The 13,493-nt window shown below is 28.9% G+C and overlaps 1 protein-coding gene across 1 annotated transcript; it reads left to right on the top strand.

Moving 5' to 3' along the window:
* Nucleotides 1-11,546: 11,546 nt before the first annotated feature.
* Nucleotides 11,547-12,114, top strand: LOC122505896 (DNA-dependent metalloprotease dvc-1-like). The gene is made up of 2 exons (XM_043617766.1): nt 11,547-11,945; nt 12,049-12,114. The coding sequence occupies exons 1-2, from the start codon at nt 11,547-11,549 to the stop codon at nt 12,112-12,114; spliced, it is 465 nt and encodes a 154-aa protein (XP_043473701.1).
* The last annotated feature ends 1,379 nt before the right edge of the window (nt 12,115-13,493 follow it).

Below are 13,493 nucleotides of genomic sequence, written 5' to 3'. Positions count from 1 at the left end.
CGCTACTCAAAGTGATAGCACGTTTGTCTTCCAATAAGGCTCAGTGAAGAATTGGAAGGATTGATTATCTCCAAGTTTTGTACTTTTACTTGTTAAATAAATAAAGTAGAGTTGGCTCTCAGTTGAGTAACCAACTCACCAAAAATAATAATATTAGTTGTTTCTTACGGCGACAACATTATGTTTTTAAATATGTAGTATTTAATTGAAAAATTCTCAAATTACTTGAAATTTCGTGACATTGTCTTGTAAACAAGTGGATTTTAGATATATCTTAGTTATTTCTAGAATATAATTGAATTGAAAATTTTTTTTAAAAATAATTCTTTAATAAAGTTACAGTGGCAATTCTTAAAAATTATTTAAATTTAAAGGATTTGGAATTTGAAAATTTTTTTTTGAAACTTGAATATCTACTAATTTAAAAACTCTATTTAAGTTCAAAATTATTTTTAGACTAAATTAAATATTTTTATGGTTTGGGAAAAATGAAAGTTTGTCTAAAATCAGGAAATTCTTTCAATCTTTCGTGGAATAATTTCTTTTCGGAGTTATTAGTTATGACTAGGAAAAATAATTTATAACAGGGAATGGACCGGGATAATTTTCTTTTTAAATCTGAAAAATAAGATCATGTTGTAATAATTTTTTGTTTAATTCTATTGTTTTAGGATAACTAAATTTCTTTTTAATTATAATTATAAGGAGACAAGATTATTTATATATATATTTAAAAAAAAAAAAACAAAAAATTCTTCGTTCACTTTAATTATTTTCCAAATTTTCAGTTAAAATTATCAAAAAAAATATTATTTTCAAATTTTTTTAAAGATTTATTTATGTTCGAAATTAATTTAAACTTGATGAGAAAAATTCCGGGAAAAACCGGGAAATTTGTTGAATGAAAATAGTAGACGCCCTGTTCTGTGTTTGACCATTTAATCCCGTCGTTGATTTTTTATTCACCCGGCAGAGAACTATTTTAATTTCTTAAATAAAAGTAGAGGTGTTAGGGGGTTTCTGGGACACGGATCTAAAGGAAAGTAACTTTCAAGTCTCTCGACCAATCAGGAGCGAGCTTTAGTTCTGCTCCAACGGAAAGTTAATGTTGCATATGTGTAATATGAAACATTTTTTAAAAAAGTGTAACTGACCAATCAGGAGCGACAAAGGTTAATGACCAATGAGAAGCGAGTATTTGGTCAGCTGATATTATTTCATTAGATGCTTTTATAACCTATAATTATTATATTTATTATTTGGATTTTGAGTGAAAATTTATTACTTCCTTTTGAGGAAATGTTTTGGTGTTTTTGTAATGGCTTGTATTATCACAAAAGAATTTTTACGACTTGAAATAGATCGCTCTGAAAGCCGACACCTATCCGCATGGTGCGTGGCTTAGATCTCGGCGCTTGACTTTTAAAAAAATTTGTTGAAAGCCGACACCTATCCGCATGGCGCGTGGCTCAGATCCCGGCGCGGTGCTTGAAAAAATTATAACTATTCCTAGAAATGTAATTTGATACTTGAATAATGAATGTTTATAATAATTACAGTTTAAGGAATGTTAATGATAATTATATTTTTCTTTTTATGGCTTCGAATTATCAGGCCAATTCTTGTTAATGCTAATTATTTTTTCTTGGAAGAAACTATTTTTGTTATTAATAACCATGAAGATTGGGGGTATATAAGCAGGCATGGTTGATTAAACCTCATCAGTTTTTTTAAACAGTCGGCTTGTGAAGTTATTGTTTGTGAAGTTACAAATTTATTTGATATAAGGATAGAATATAGTATTGACAAAATTTTTATATTTGTTTCATAATTTTTTCATCCGATTATAATTTTTTTTATTAAAGGTATTAGATTTTTAGAAAACATTTAAATATTCAAAAATTTTATTAAATCATTCTTTTAAACATTTTAAATAGTAATAAACAAAATGAGTCCCAATTGTTATAAAAAACGGGTTTTAATTATGGAAAATGCTTATAACATTTTAAAAGAAAAACAGGGGATTAGTACTTTTTTACATGAAGTTGAAAAGTGGATTAAATTTGGAAAAGTAAATATTCGCTTTTTAAATAAAGAGTTAAAACAACATATTGCTTCGGGTAGAAAAAGTAGAATTATGACTACAATAGGGTTTCTAAAAGGATTAGTTAGAAAATTTCTACAACTTCAAAAGAAAGGTAAGGGGATCAAAAGCATGAAGGAAAACAAATCTGATAGAGTGAAGTGGGAAGATTTGACTTCAGCGTTTGAGGATAGAATTAGAACAGGTGTAATCACTAATTTCAAGCACAAAGAATTAACCAACTTTTTTGAAGATTCAAAGTCTTTAATTCAAATTCGTTTATTAAATACTTTAAAGAAACATAATAGTTTGAAAGTAAATCTAATACTCTCTGCTAAATTTACAAATATTGACAACGGGGAATTAATTGAAGACAACAAATTTTTTAATACAAATAACAAAATAATTTTGCCTGCTACAAATTTCAATTCTGTTTTTGATAAATTTTTTAAAACTATACTACTTGAGATTGAAGATTTTCAGTCACACAAGTCTGGTTGGGTTTTAAAAGAAATTACAAATTTAACGGTGAATATAAATAAATTTTCACCAATTCACATTGGCTTAACTACTTATACGGAGCTTCCAAAATTTATTAATGATAAACATGCTGTTATTAATATTAGAAATAACGATGAATATTGCTTTTTGTGGTCAGTAGTAGCTGCGCTTTATCCAATTGAAAACTATAAAAATGTCAGTAGAACTAGTTCTTATCCAGAGTTCAAAGATGTATTAAAGTATGATAATATCACATTTCCTATTGGTCTATCGGATGTGCCTATTTTTGAAAAAATGAATAATTTAAGGATAACTATTTATGGTATTGATAAAAAGGAAATAGTTCCTCTTTATCTCAGTGATCAACATTCTGAAAAAAAACCATTCACTTATTAATGATTGAAAATTCAAATATAAAAGATGAAAATATTTATCATTTTGCATACATTCGAAACCTTTCTAGATTAATAAAATCACAAATGACAAAACACAAGTGTCAATCATTTATTTGTGACAGATGCCTATGTCATTTCAATAGTAAATTGTCATTAGTTAAACATATGGTGGATTGTACAACTTTAAATAAATGTAGGGTTATTTTACCAAAAGAAGGGGAAAATATTTTAAAATTTAAAAACTATAGATTCAAAGAAAAAGTTCCAATTGTTTTGTATGCTGACACTGAGAGTATTTTACAACCTTTCTGCAATAATTCACAACCTCAAGCATATTTAAAACATATCCCTCAAAGTATTGCATTTTATTTTAAATGTGAATTTGATGAGTCCTTATCAGTATATGAAAGTTATAGAGGAGATGATTGTATTGCTTGGTTTATGACAAAATTGGAAGAAATTGCTGATTTTGTTGATGTTTACTTAAAAACGAATGTTCCAATGGAAACCTTATCTCTAGATCAGGAACTAGAATTCAAAAATGCTAAATTCTGTCACATTTGTGAAGGTTCGTTTAAAGACAGTGATATTAGACATCGAGATCACTGTCATTTCACAGGAAAATATAGAGGTGCAGCTCATGAGAGTTGTAATCTTAATTATCAGAATTCTCATACCGTTCCTGTTGTTTTTCATAACTTATCTGGCTATGATGCACATTTTTTTATTAAAGAATTAGTTACACAGATTGAAGGTACTGTTTCATTATTGCCAATAAACAAAGAAAAATATATATCAATTACAAAATATGTAGCAGGTAAAAATGTAAATTTCAGATTTATAGACTCATTTAGGTTTATGCCAAGTAGTTTAGATAAATTATCCTCATATCTTGAAAATGATCAGAAACAAATAACTGCAAAATTTTGTAATAATATGGATGAATTAAATTTATTGAGTAGAAAAGGTGTTTTCCCATATGAATATATTGATTGCTGGGAAAAATTAAGTGAAGAATGTTTACCTCCAATAGAAAATTTTTTTCAAGATTGTATAATTCAAATATTTCAGAGAAAGATTATGAGCATGCTTGTAAAGTTTGGAAAACTTTTAACTTGAAAAATTTAAGTGAATACTCAGACTTATATTTAAAAACAGACGTTTTACTTCTAACAGATGTTTTTGAAAATTTTAGAAGAACGTGTATATCAACATATAATTTAGATCCGTTACATTACTATACAGCACCCGGTCTTGCTTATGATGCAATGCTTAAAATGACTAAAGTGGAATTGGAATTATTAACTGATATGGAAATGTTACTTTTTATTGAAAAGGGTATTAGGGGTGGGGTTTCGCAATGTTCAAATATGTATGCAAAGGCAAATAACAGATATATGGAAAATCACTCTAATCCAAACGAGTTAGAGTCATATATTATGTATTTTGATGTAAATAATCTATATGGGGCAGGAATGAGTGAATTTTTACCTTATTCTGACTTTCAATGGCAAACGAATTTAAACGATTTTAATGTTTTTGATATCTCAGATGATTCTCCAGACGGTTATATTTTAGAGGTTGATTTAGAGTATCCAGAAGAATTACATCATTTACATAAAGATTTACCTTTATGTCCTGAACATTTTACACCTCCTGGGAGTAGTTTGCCTAAATTAATAACAAATTTGTTGCCAAAAGACAAGTATATTATTCACTATAAAAATTTGAAGCATTATTTATTTTTGGGAATGAAATTATCTAAAATACATAGGGTTTTAAAATTTAAACAAAGGCAGTGGTTAAAGCCTTATATTGATTTAAATACTGAACTTAGAAAGCAATCTAGTAATGAATTTGAAAAAAAATTTTATAAGCTAATGAACAATGCTGTGTTTGGAAAAACGATGGAAAATGTCAGAAAATATAAAGACGTTAGAATAGTTACAAAATGGGAAGGAAGATGGGGCGCTAAAAATTTAATTGCGAAGCCTAATTTTCATAGTTGCACTATTTACGATGAGAAAATGGTTATTATTGAAATGAATAAAGTAAAAGTAAACTTCAATAAGCCAATTTATGTTGGATTTATAATTTTAGATATTTCCAGGATATATCTTTATTCTTTTCATTATAATTATATAAAAAATACTTTTGGTGATAATTCAAAGCTGCTCTATACTGATACAGACAGTTTAATATACCATATTCAAGTTTCAAATATATATGATTATATTAAGAAAGATATCCATTTTTTTGATACTTCTGATTATCCGAAAGATAATGTATATGATATTCCGCTTGTAAATAAAAAAATTTTAGGTCTTATGAAAGACGAATGTAATGGAAAAATAATTTCGGAATTTATAGGATTGCGTTCTAAATTATATGCATTTAAAGTATTTGGTGAAGAAAATGAGAAAAAGAAAGCCAAAGGAGTTACAAGTCCAACGTTGAAAACAATAACATTTAATGATTTTGAAAAAACCCTTTTTCAGTTTAAAAATTTATCAAAAGAACAATATTTAATTCAAAGCAAAATGCATCAAGTTTATAGTGTAAAACAAAAAAAGACAGCTTTAGGTTATCAAGATGATAAAAGAATGATTTTTAAAAATACTACAGATACTTTACCATGGGGGTTTAAGAATGTACATAAATAATTTTTGTCTCATTTTAAAATATTTTAAATATACTCATTTATAATAAAAAAATTATATAATGCAATTTAAATTTTTTTTACTATTTTCAATATCAGAATTATTATAAGTGCACATTAAAGAATCGATTTAACACACTGACACTTCATAAGTTGTAACCAGTTCTTCAATCTGCACCATAATTATATGTATATATATCTATGTATCTTTTTTATGTGATATTCTATCCTTATCTTATCTTTTTGTAAAACAATAATTTGCGTATAAAAGTCTCGTTTCAAAGAGGACTTCATTTCAAAAAGTGGTAATCAAAGGGTATCGCGAAATACTTAAGAGTGTCAAAAGCAGCTGATGTAAGTAAAATTATTAATTTTTAACCTATAATCAAAAATATATAAATTTAGTTTATTGTTACTAACTTATTATTTCATTTAGCAATTTAAAAAAAAAAATTAATTCTTTTAATTGAAATATAATTTATAGGAAGATTTTTTAAAATTTATTTTGAATTTATTGCATTTTTTAATTTAATTAAATTTATTGGTATTTGCATTAATTTTAAGAATTTGATATATATGTTTGAATTGATTTAAATTTATTTCATTTTTATTTTGAGGCTAAATTCATTGAATTAATTAATTTGATTTTGAAATTATTTTAAATGTTTCAAATTTTTATTATAACAGTTATTGCAAACAATTTTTTTCAACAGTTTAAAACTCATAATGGAAAGCAAGAAGTTCCACATTTGTATCCAAGGCCCAATTGAGTGGAGTTTGGAGGACATGGATGATTTTAGAAAAATATGTATGACCAGTGTTGCAATAGTAGCAAAAAAACATTTTCATATTGATGACGATATTCGAAATGTCATAAATTATCAAGTTCCTTTTATTTTTGTATCTTGCTGTAAAATAGGGTTAGCAAAGTCGTAAGACAATTTCTCATTTCATAATAATAAAATCAATTCTGTAAATAAAAGAAAAAATCTATTATTATTATTGATATATTTAAAAAAAAATTTTACAATTATTTATTGTTATTCTTCTTCTTCTTCTTCTTCTTCTTCTTCTTCTTCTTCTTCTTCTTCTTCTTCTTCTTCTTCTTCTACTTAATAGGTTTGTTCTCGCCAGCTACACATGATCCACAAGTTTTGAAATATATATAAACTTTGAAAATTTAAAAATTTCATTTAATCTAAAAACAATTAGAAATTAAGAAAGTTGTTCATAATTAAATAAATTATTAAAGACAAAACTTAATTTTTTTAAGCAAATAAAATAAATTTTTTTAGAAAATATCTCGCTCTCCCTCACTCTCACACCGATCTTGCATATCTCTCTCACTCTTCTGTACACCTTCCATACCCTCATGCACTATCTCTGGCTCTCCCTTACTCTCATTCACCATTGTTTTCTCTCCCTCACTCTCAAGCACAGTCTTTTGCTTTCCTGCATTCTCAAGCTCCACCGCTACACTCAAGTATAACAAAAAATAAATATATAGGTCAATATATAGATGATTTTTTTCTTCCGTTGTTGAAGTTTGTAAATCCTTTTTTATTCGATTATCGGAAGAGTGATACATGAAACAATGTTACATTAGTTGTGCAACGTCAACAAAGACACCGAAACGTTGCACAACTAATGTAACATTGTTTCATTTATCACTCTTCCGATAATCGAATAAAAAAGGATTTACAAATATATAGGTCATATTATTTCAAAACAAACCACTTTAAAAAACCACTTTTAAAATAATTATTTCTCTTATTTATTAAAGCCAAAAATTTATTTACTGTTAGTGATTTTAGAAGAAAAATTTCTCAGTTTTATGATGATAAAAATTTGTTTTTAAATAACAGGATTTACTGCTATTATTATTCCCTGTAAACATTATAATGGGCAATTCATGGAAATTTGAGATATTAATTAAATTTTAAAAGAATTTTCGGAGGTTGAATGTATGTACCAAGCGGAATTTATTTTTTCAAATTTTTTACCCTCTGATATATTTGTAAAATTTAAATTAATTTCCTAAATTTCAAACCGAATTGCTTATTATAATGTTTACTGAGAATAAAACTAGAATTTTTTAAGCTTCATTTTACATAAGTTTCAAGAAAAACTGAAGCGACATGTATTGAAATATTCTAAAGGTTATCTTTCAAACTTAATTTCTTTCATAAATTCTATTATTTTTTTAAAAAAATGTTTACCATCATAAAATTTAAGAAATTATTTTTTTAATTCACTGTAAATAAAGTTTAGTTTTAATATAAATGAGAGAATAATTATTTAAAAATTGCTTTACAATGACAATTGTTCATAAGGTGGTACTTTAAATAAATGTTAATAAAAAGAATTGCTTACTAATGATTTTATAAATTAAAAGTCACTAAGAAATATATTATAACTTTATGTTTACAACTGAATCTCGGTCTCCCTCATTATCATATTCTTCCATCATCATCATCATCATGATCATCATTATCAGCTGGCACTTTATAGCAAAAAAATTTTTTTTTATGGTTAATAGATATAAAAGAACCAATAATACATAAATATATCCATTTTTTTGGAGATTTGAGAAAAGTGGCATCTATCCACACTTTACGAATATATACTTTTAAAATCTGAAAATTTTACATAAAAGGAAAAAATAATTAGAAATTTATTTTTTAGAAAATATTTAAATAAATCAACACAATAATTTTCAAAAGAATATTTTTTATTAATTTTTCTTCATTTAAAGCAACTTTCACATAAAATGCATAACACATTGAAGATACATACACAATTCATATGAAAGAAAAAATACATATAAGAAAATACATATATATATATATATAAGAAAAAATAAGTGAAAACGTTATATGAAAGAAAATACATATTAGAAAAAATGTTATTAAAAGTAAGAGAACAATATTTATGTATAACATTTTCATTTCATTTTTTACTCATTCTCACGTTCATCCCCCATCTCTACTTCTCTCTCACTCTCATAACCCATATCACGCTCTCCCTCTCTCTCACTCTCATAACCCATATCACGCTCTCCCTCTCTCTCACTCTCATAACCCACTTCTCGCTCTCCCTCGCTCTCATGACCCATTTCTCGCTCTCCCTCGCTCTCATGCACATCTTGCATATCGCGCTCTCCCTCATGCACATCTTGCATATCACGCTCTCCCTCATGCACATCTTGTATTTCACGCTCTCCCTCGCTCTCACGCTCTTTCTCGCTTTCATCTACTTCTTGCATATTTCGCTCTCCCTCTCTCTTACGCTCATCTTGCATATCTCGCTTTCCCCCACTCTCAAGTTCATTATCCATCTCTCCCTCACTTTCAAGTTCCATATCTCGCTCTCCCTCACTCTCATTCATAATCTCCTCTCCCTCACTCTCATGCACAGTCTCTTCCTCACGCTCCTTTTCCACTTGTTCTTCCTCACTGTTCACCACCACAAGATCTTGTTCTTTCTCACTCTTATCATCAACCACTATATTTTGTTCTCCCTCACTCTCATGCACAGTCTCTCCTTCACGCTCCTCCTCCTCTTGCTCACCCCCTTTCACTTGTTCTTCCTCACTGTCCAAGACCACCACAATATCTTTTTCTCCCTCACTCTCAGGTATCATCACAAGAATTCAATTATTTAAAAAAAACTCCAATAAAATTGTTCACTAGAATTCAATTATTGTCAAAAATTTCAATTGAATTCTTTGTAAAATTTAATTATTTTTAAAAACATTTCACAATTCAATGATTTTCAATATCTATTATTTTCACAAAATTTTCTAACAGAATTCAATTATTTAAAATATTTTTATGAAATTCCTCGCAAGAATGACATTATTTTTATAAACAATAAAATTGCAATGCATGCGTCTCGTAAATTTTATATCGATAAGTATACGTAACCGTTAACAAGTTTGACAAAAAAAATGATAACCCACAAAAATTTTCAAAATAAACAAATGAATGCAGAGAATTCGCTAACGGAAACTTACGATTATTATATAGTATTAGCCAAACTATCCGCGCGCAAGCGCGCGGAAATGTTCTACTAGACTGTTTATTTTAAACAATTTGAAGGCATTTTATTTTTTTATTAGTTGGGCCCTTTTGCGGCGTATTATTATTATTTTGAGTTGTGTATTTCAATAATAAAATTAGAAATAATCATGCCTAAATTTTAAAAATCAACTTTTTTAGGTATAAAATAATTTTTTAATAAACATTAATAAAAATTTAGTTTTCTAAACATTATTTAAAAGTAGACGAAAGAATAAAGACTTGTCCTCTTGATGTAATTTTCCTAAATTCAATAGATTAAGTTATAGATAATTAAAAATAAGTATACTTAGATTGCTTTAAATACCTAATTTTTAACATAATTAAATTTTTTAAATATGTCTACAATAGTAACCTTTTTGAATAGTTGAAATTTTGCAAAATTTAATTGAAAATAATTAATTTATTATTTATTAAAATTTATCACAAAAAAAAATTTTTTAACGGTAAATTTAAAAATGAAAACTTATAAAAATTAGCTTCTAATGTTTAAAATTCAATATTTTCAATTACATATTTCCAAAAAAAAATACATACAAAAATGATAACATTTTAGAATTATTTCTAACATTTTGGAGAAAACAATCATGTTCAAAATTCTCAATGAAAATTCATCAAAAATTAATTAGTTTTTTTTTAAAATTAGGATATAAGAATCATTTTAAGAAATTCAATTACCTTCGAAAAATAACATTATAATATTTTTAAAACTAATTATTAGATTTAATTATCTTCAAATAATGTAAATAAACATTTGTGAAAACTTACTTTTTGGACCTTTGGAAAATTATTTAAATTAATTGATTCAGAGATAAGTTAAGCTAAAAATTTGTAGAAAGTATATGAATTTAAAAAAAAGGTAATAATAGTAATTTTTTTTTAATTTAAAATTCATAAATTTTACTCATTTTCCGTAAATATTCATATTTTCTTGTAAAAGAATTTCGTAAGAGAAATTCAATTCAATGTCAATAAATTGTCAGGGAAATTCATAAACTGAAACTTATGATCACCCTGCATTTCATTAATTTTATTCGCAATACATTCAATCACTTTCATGAACAGCAAAATTTGTACATCAGGAATTTTAACCCAAGACACATTTATTTAAATTTTAATAAATTATGAAGTAAGAAATTTTGATTTTTAAATGCAATTAAAATATATATATTTTTTTTTGCATAAGTGTCATACTCTCGCAAAATTATTGAACGTATGTCTCAAAACTAATGTTTTTGTATTCATTCTTTAATGTATTTTAATTAAATGTTAGACATGAGTTTATTTCAAGTTAAGAATAATTTTAAAATTGTTAATTTTGCATTTATTTGAAAGAAAAAATTTAAAAAAAAAATAAAATACCAATTATAAAATTTAATTAGAAGCTAAGTTTGATTTAGTTCATACGGTCTACAGTTTTTGTCCGACGGGGTTCTCACGTAGTCGGCGGTGACTGCCATGCTCGGCGGTGGCCGCTGGCAAGTACTTCGCGCGCTCGGAAATGACAGGATAGAGAAATTTTGTCGTAAATACCACATAAATAAACCGATTTTTATCTAGCGAGTACTATATTATTCCTTGGAATCATAGTTCCAACATTTTTCCTTACTCTTGTTTGTCGTCTATCTTTAACGGAAATGCCTCAAAAATGACTCTAAATTTGGGGCGCTCCGGAAACGACATTCTTGACACCCTGTTTGCGAAATTCTGCTTTTCTCTTTTTTACTGAATTTTGTTTACTCAACTAACTTTCTAAAGTCACAAAAAAACCTCTTTTTTTTCTTTTTGTTTTAATAAACATTTTGTTTGCGTTTAGGTGTATTTTCAACATGAGCGGTAGAGTAACTAGATCGCAGAAACAACCCTTGGAGACAGGGTTGAAATTATTTCAGCGCAAACGGGCTACGGACGGGCGTCCTGATCTAAAAGGACTGTATGACCATTTGGACGAGATCTATTTTAATAATGAGCTCGCAAATGCGGGCTACACGTTTCACTGGGGGCCGAAAATGCCATCCGCTTCGGGGTGCACGGATTTGCCTAGGCGCGAGGTGCGCATAAACTGGAAAATACACAAGTTGCTTCCTGAAGAAGATCTGATCGGGACCATGCTGCACGAGATGATACACGTGAAGCTATTCCGGGAGAGGAAGGATTTCGATAGCCTGAATCACACTGAGGTATTCCAAAGGGAAGTGGACCGTATCAACGCTATTGGACCCTATCGAGTAAGTTTTAAGTACCTACTGTTTCTAGTATTTTAATAAGGTATATAAGTATTAATTATATATTCATATCTTTTTAATTCTGTTTCTCTCTCTTTTTTTTTAGGCGGACATTATTCACCATCTTCCACAGAGGGTGACTAATCAATTATATTATATTATATTATATTAAGTCGAAGATCTTCATTGTTGTCTTGCAAGGTTATGTTTGGCGGAACTACTGGCGAGAAGGTGGTTGGCGATTCTTTCCCAATGAAGTCTCCTCTACCTGGATTCCACGCAGCTTGGAACCTAACCCTTCGGTTAGTCATCTGATCTTCACTGATGGTCTATCTTTGGACGTTGCAAACTTTATCTCCTTTCCTTGGGTAGTTGCTGGTTCAGTTGAGGTTGTTTTTTTTGTACGGTCACCTCCTTGTTGACAGCGGTTCTACTTGTAGAAGGGATATCCTCGTATAATCCAGCAACATCCTTGGGTATTGGAGTTTTAATCAACGGCTTCCTTCGTTGTGACGTTGGATGTTCTCATCTCTCGACTTTGAGAAAATTGTTTGTTACAGCTTATATGTTCCAGTTTTAAGCTGTGATCGGCACAAGTATATATTGAACAGTATGCATAGCAGAAGGATGCCGCCATAGGAGCCGTAGATCAATGTTGAATGTCTTCCCCTATGGTGCTGTTGTAAGGCAAGTTCTTGTAGCTGTTGTTCAAGTTCGTCTAATGTTTTGGAGTTCAATTCGAAGGTGGCTAGTTTTGAATCAAATTCAACGTCGGATTTTATAAAAATTCCCGCCTTTTTTATCAAATGGTTGTATTTCAGCAATGCTGGGGAAAGTTTAGATAAATTCAACTGCAGATCCGATTCGAATATAAACTCTGTTTGTCCAGCTTGTGTGGTGGTGGCTGATATTATAGCATCGTTAGTTTTTATGGAGCATCCAGGACCCAATTTGAGGATTCCGACTCCACTCAGCATGAGTTTGATCGGTTTCATGGAGTGGCAAGCAATCGTCGCAGTTTCTGGTGCAGCGAAAGAAAACATCCAACCTCCAATAGTGGTCAAGGGTTTCAAATAAGAATCTGCTTCACTGGTAACTCGAATATCACAAAATTTAAACGCTTCTGCTTCGGGTCTAACTAGGAGCAGAGCTTCGCAAGATGTTCGTTCTCGGAGATCATATATTGGAGCACCTTGGAGACAGGCGTGGAATGATGTCGTTGACTTGCACGAATTCCATTCCTGTTCTTTTAATATCAGATATGTTCTCTGATCTTCGTCTATAATAAGGTAGTCGTATTTAGATTTTAAATAGGCTCTTCCAGTACTATTCTCAAATATTTCTTGAACAGTTGGAAGAGAATGGATTTTAAAAGCCTGATAGTTGTACTTTTCTAGGAGCGGTATGTCGATGAGGACCTTAAGTTCATGGTTTTCACACAAGATGGTGATGATGGAGATACGCATCAATTCGACGATGCTGATTCTAGGTCCAGTCAACGGAAACTGGACATCCTTGAGGTTATCCTGCACTTCCCGCAGGATTGGTTCC

The sequence above is a fragment of the Leptopilina heterotoma genome, unplaced genomic scaffold (genome assembly GCF_015476425.1).
Source record: "Leptopilina heterotoma isolate Lh14 unplaced genomic scaffold, ASM1547642v1 Lhet_38, whole genome shotgun sequence".
NCBI lineage: Eukaryota > Metazoa > Arthropoda > Insecta > Hymenoptera > Figitidae > Leptopilina > Leptopilina heterotoma.
The sequence above is the reverse complement of the archived record's forward strand: the minus strand, read 5'-3'. Positions and strand labels throughout refer to the sequence as shown.

Excerpts from the sequence above, each read along its gene's own strand:
- LOC122505896 (XM_043617766.1), top strand. The coding sequence starts at position 11,547 with ATGAGCGGTAGAGTAACTAGATCGCAGAAACAACCCTTGGAGACAGGG. Across the intron at positions 11,946-12,048 it reads ACGCTATTGGACCCTATCGA|GCGGACATTATTCACCATCT; the intron begins GTAAGTTTTAAG and ends CTTTTTTTTTAG.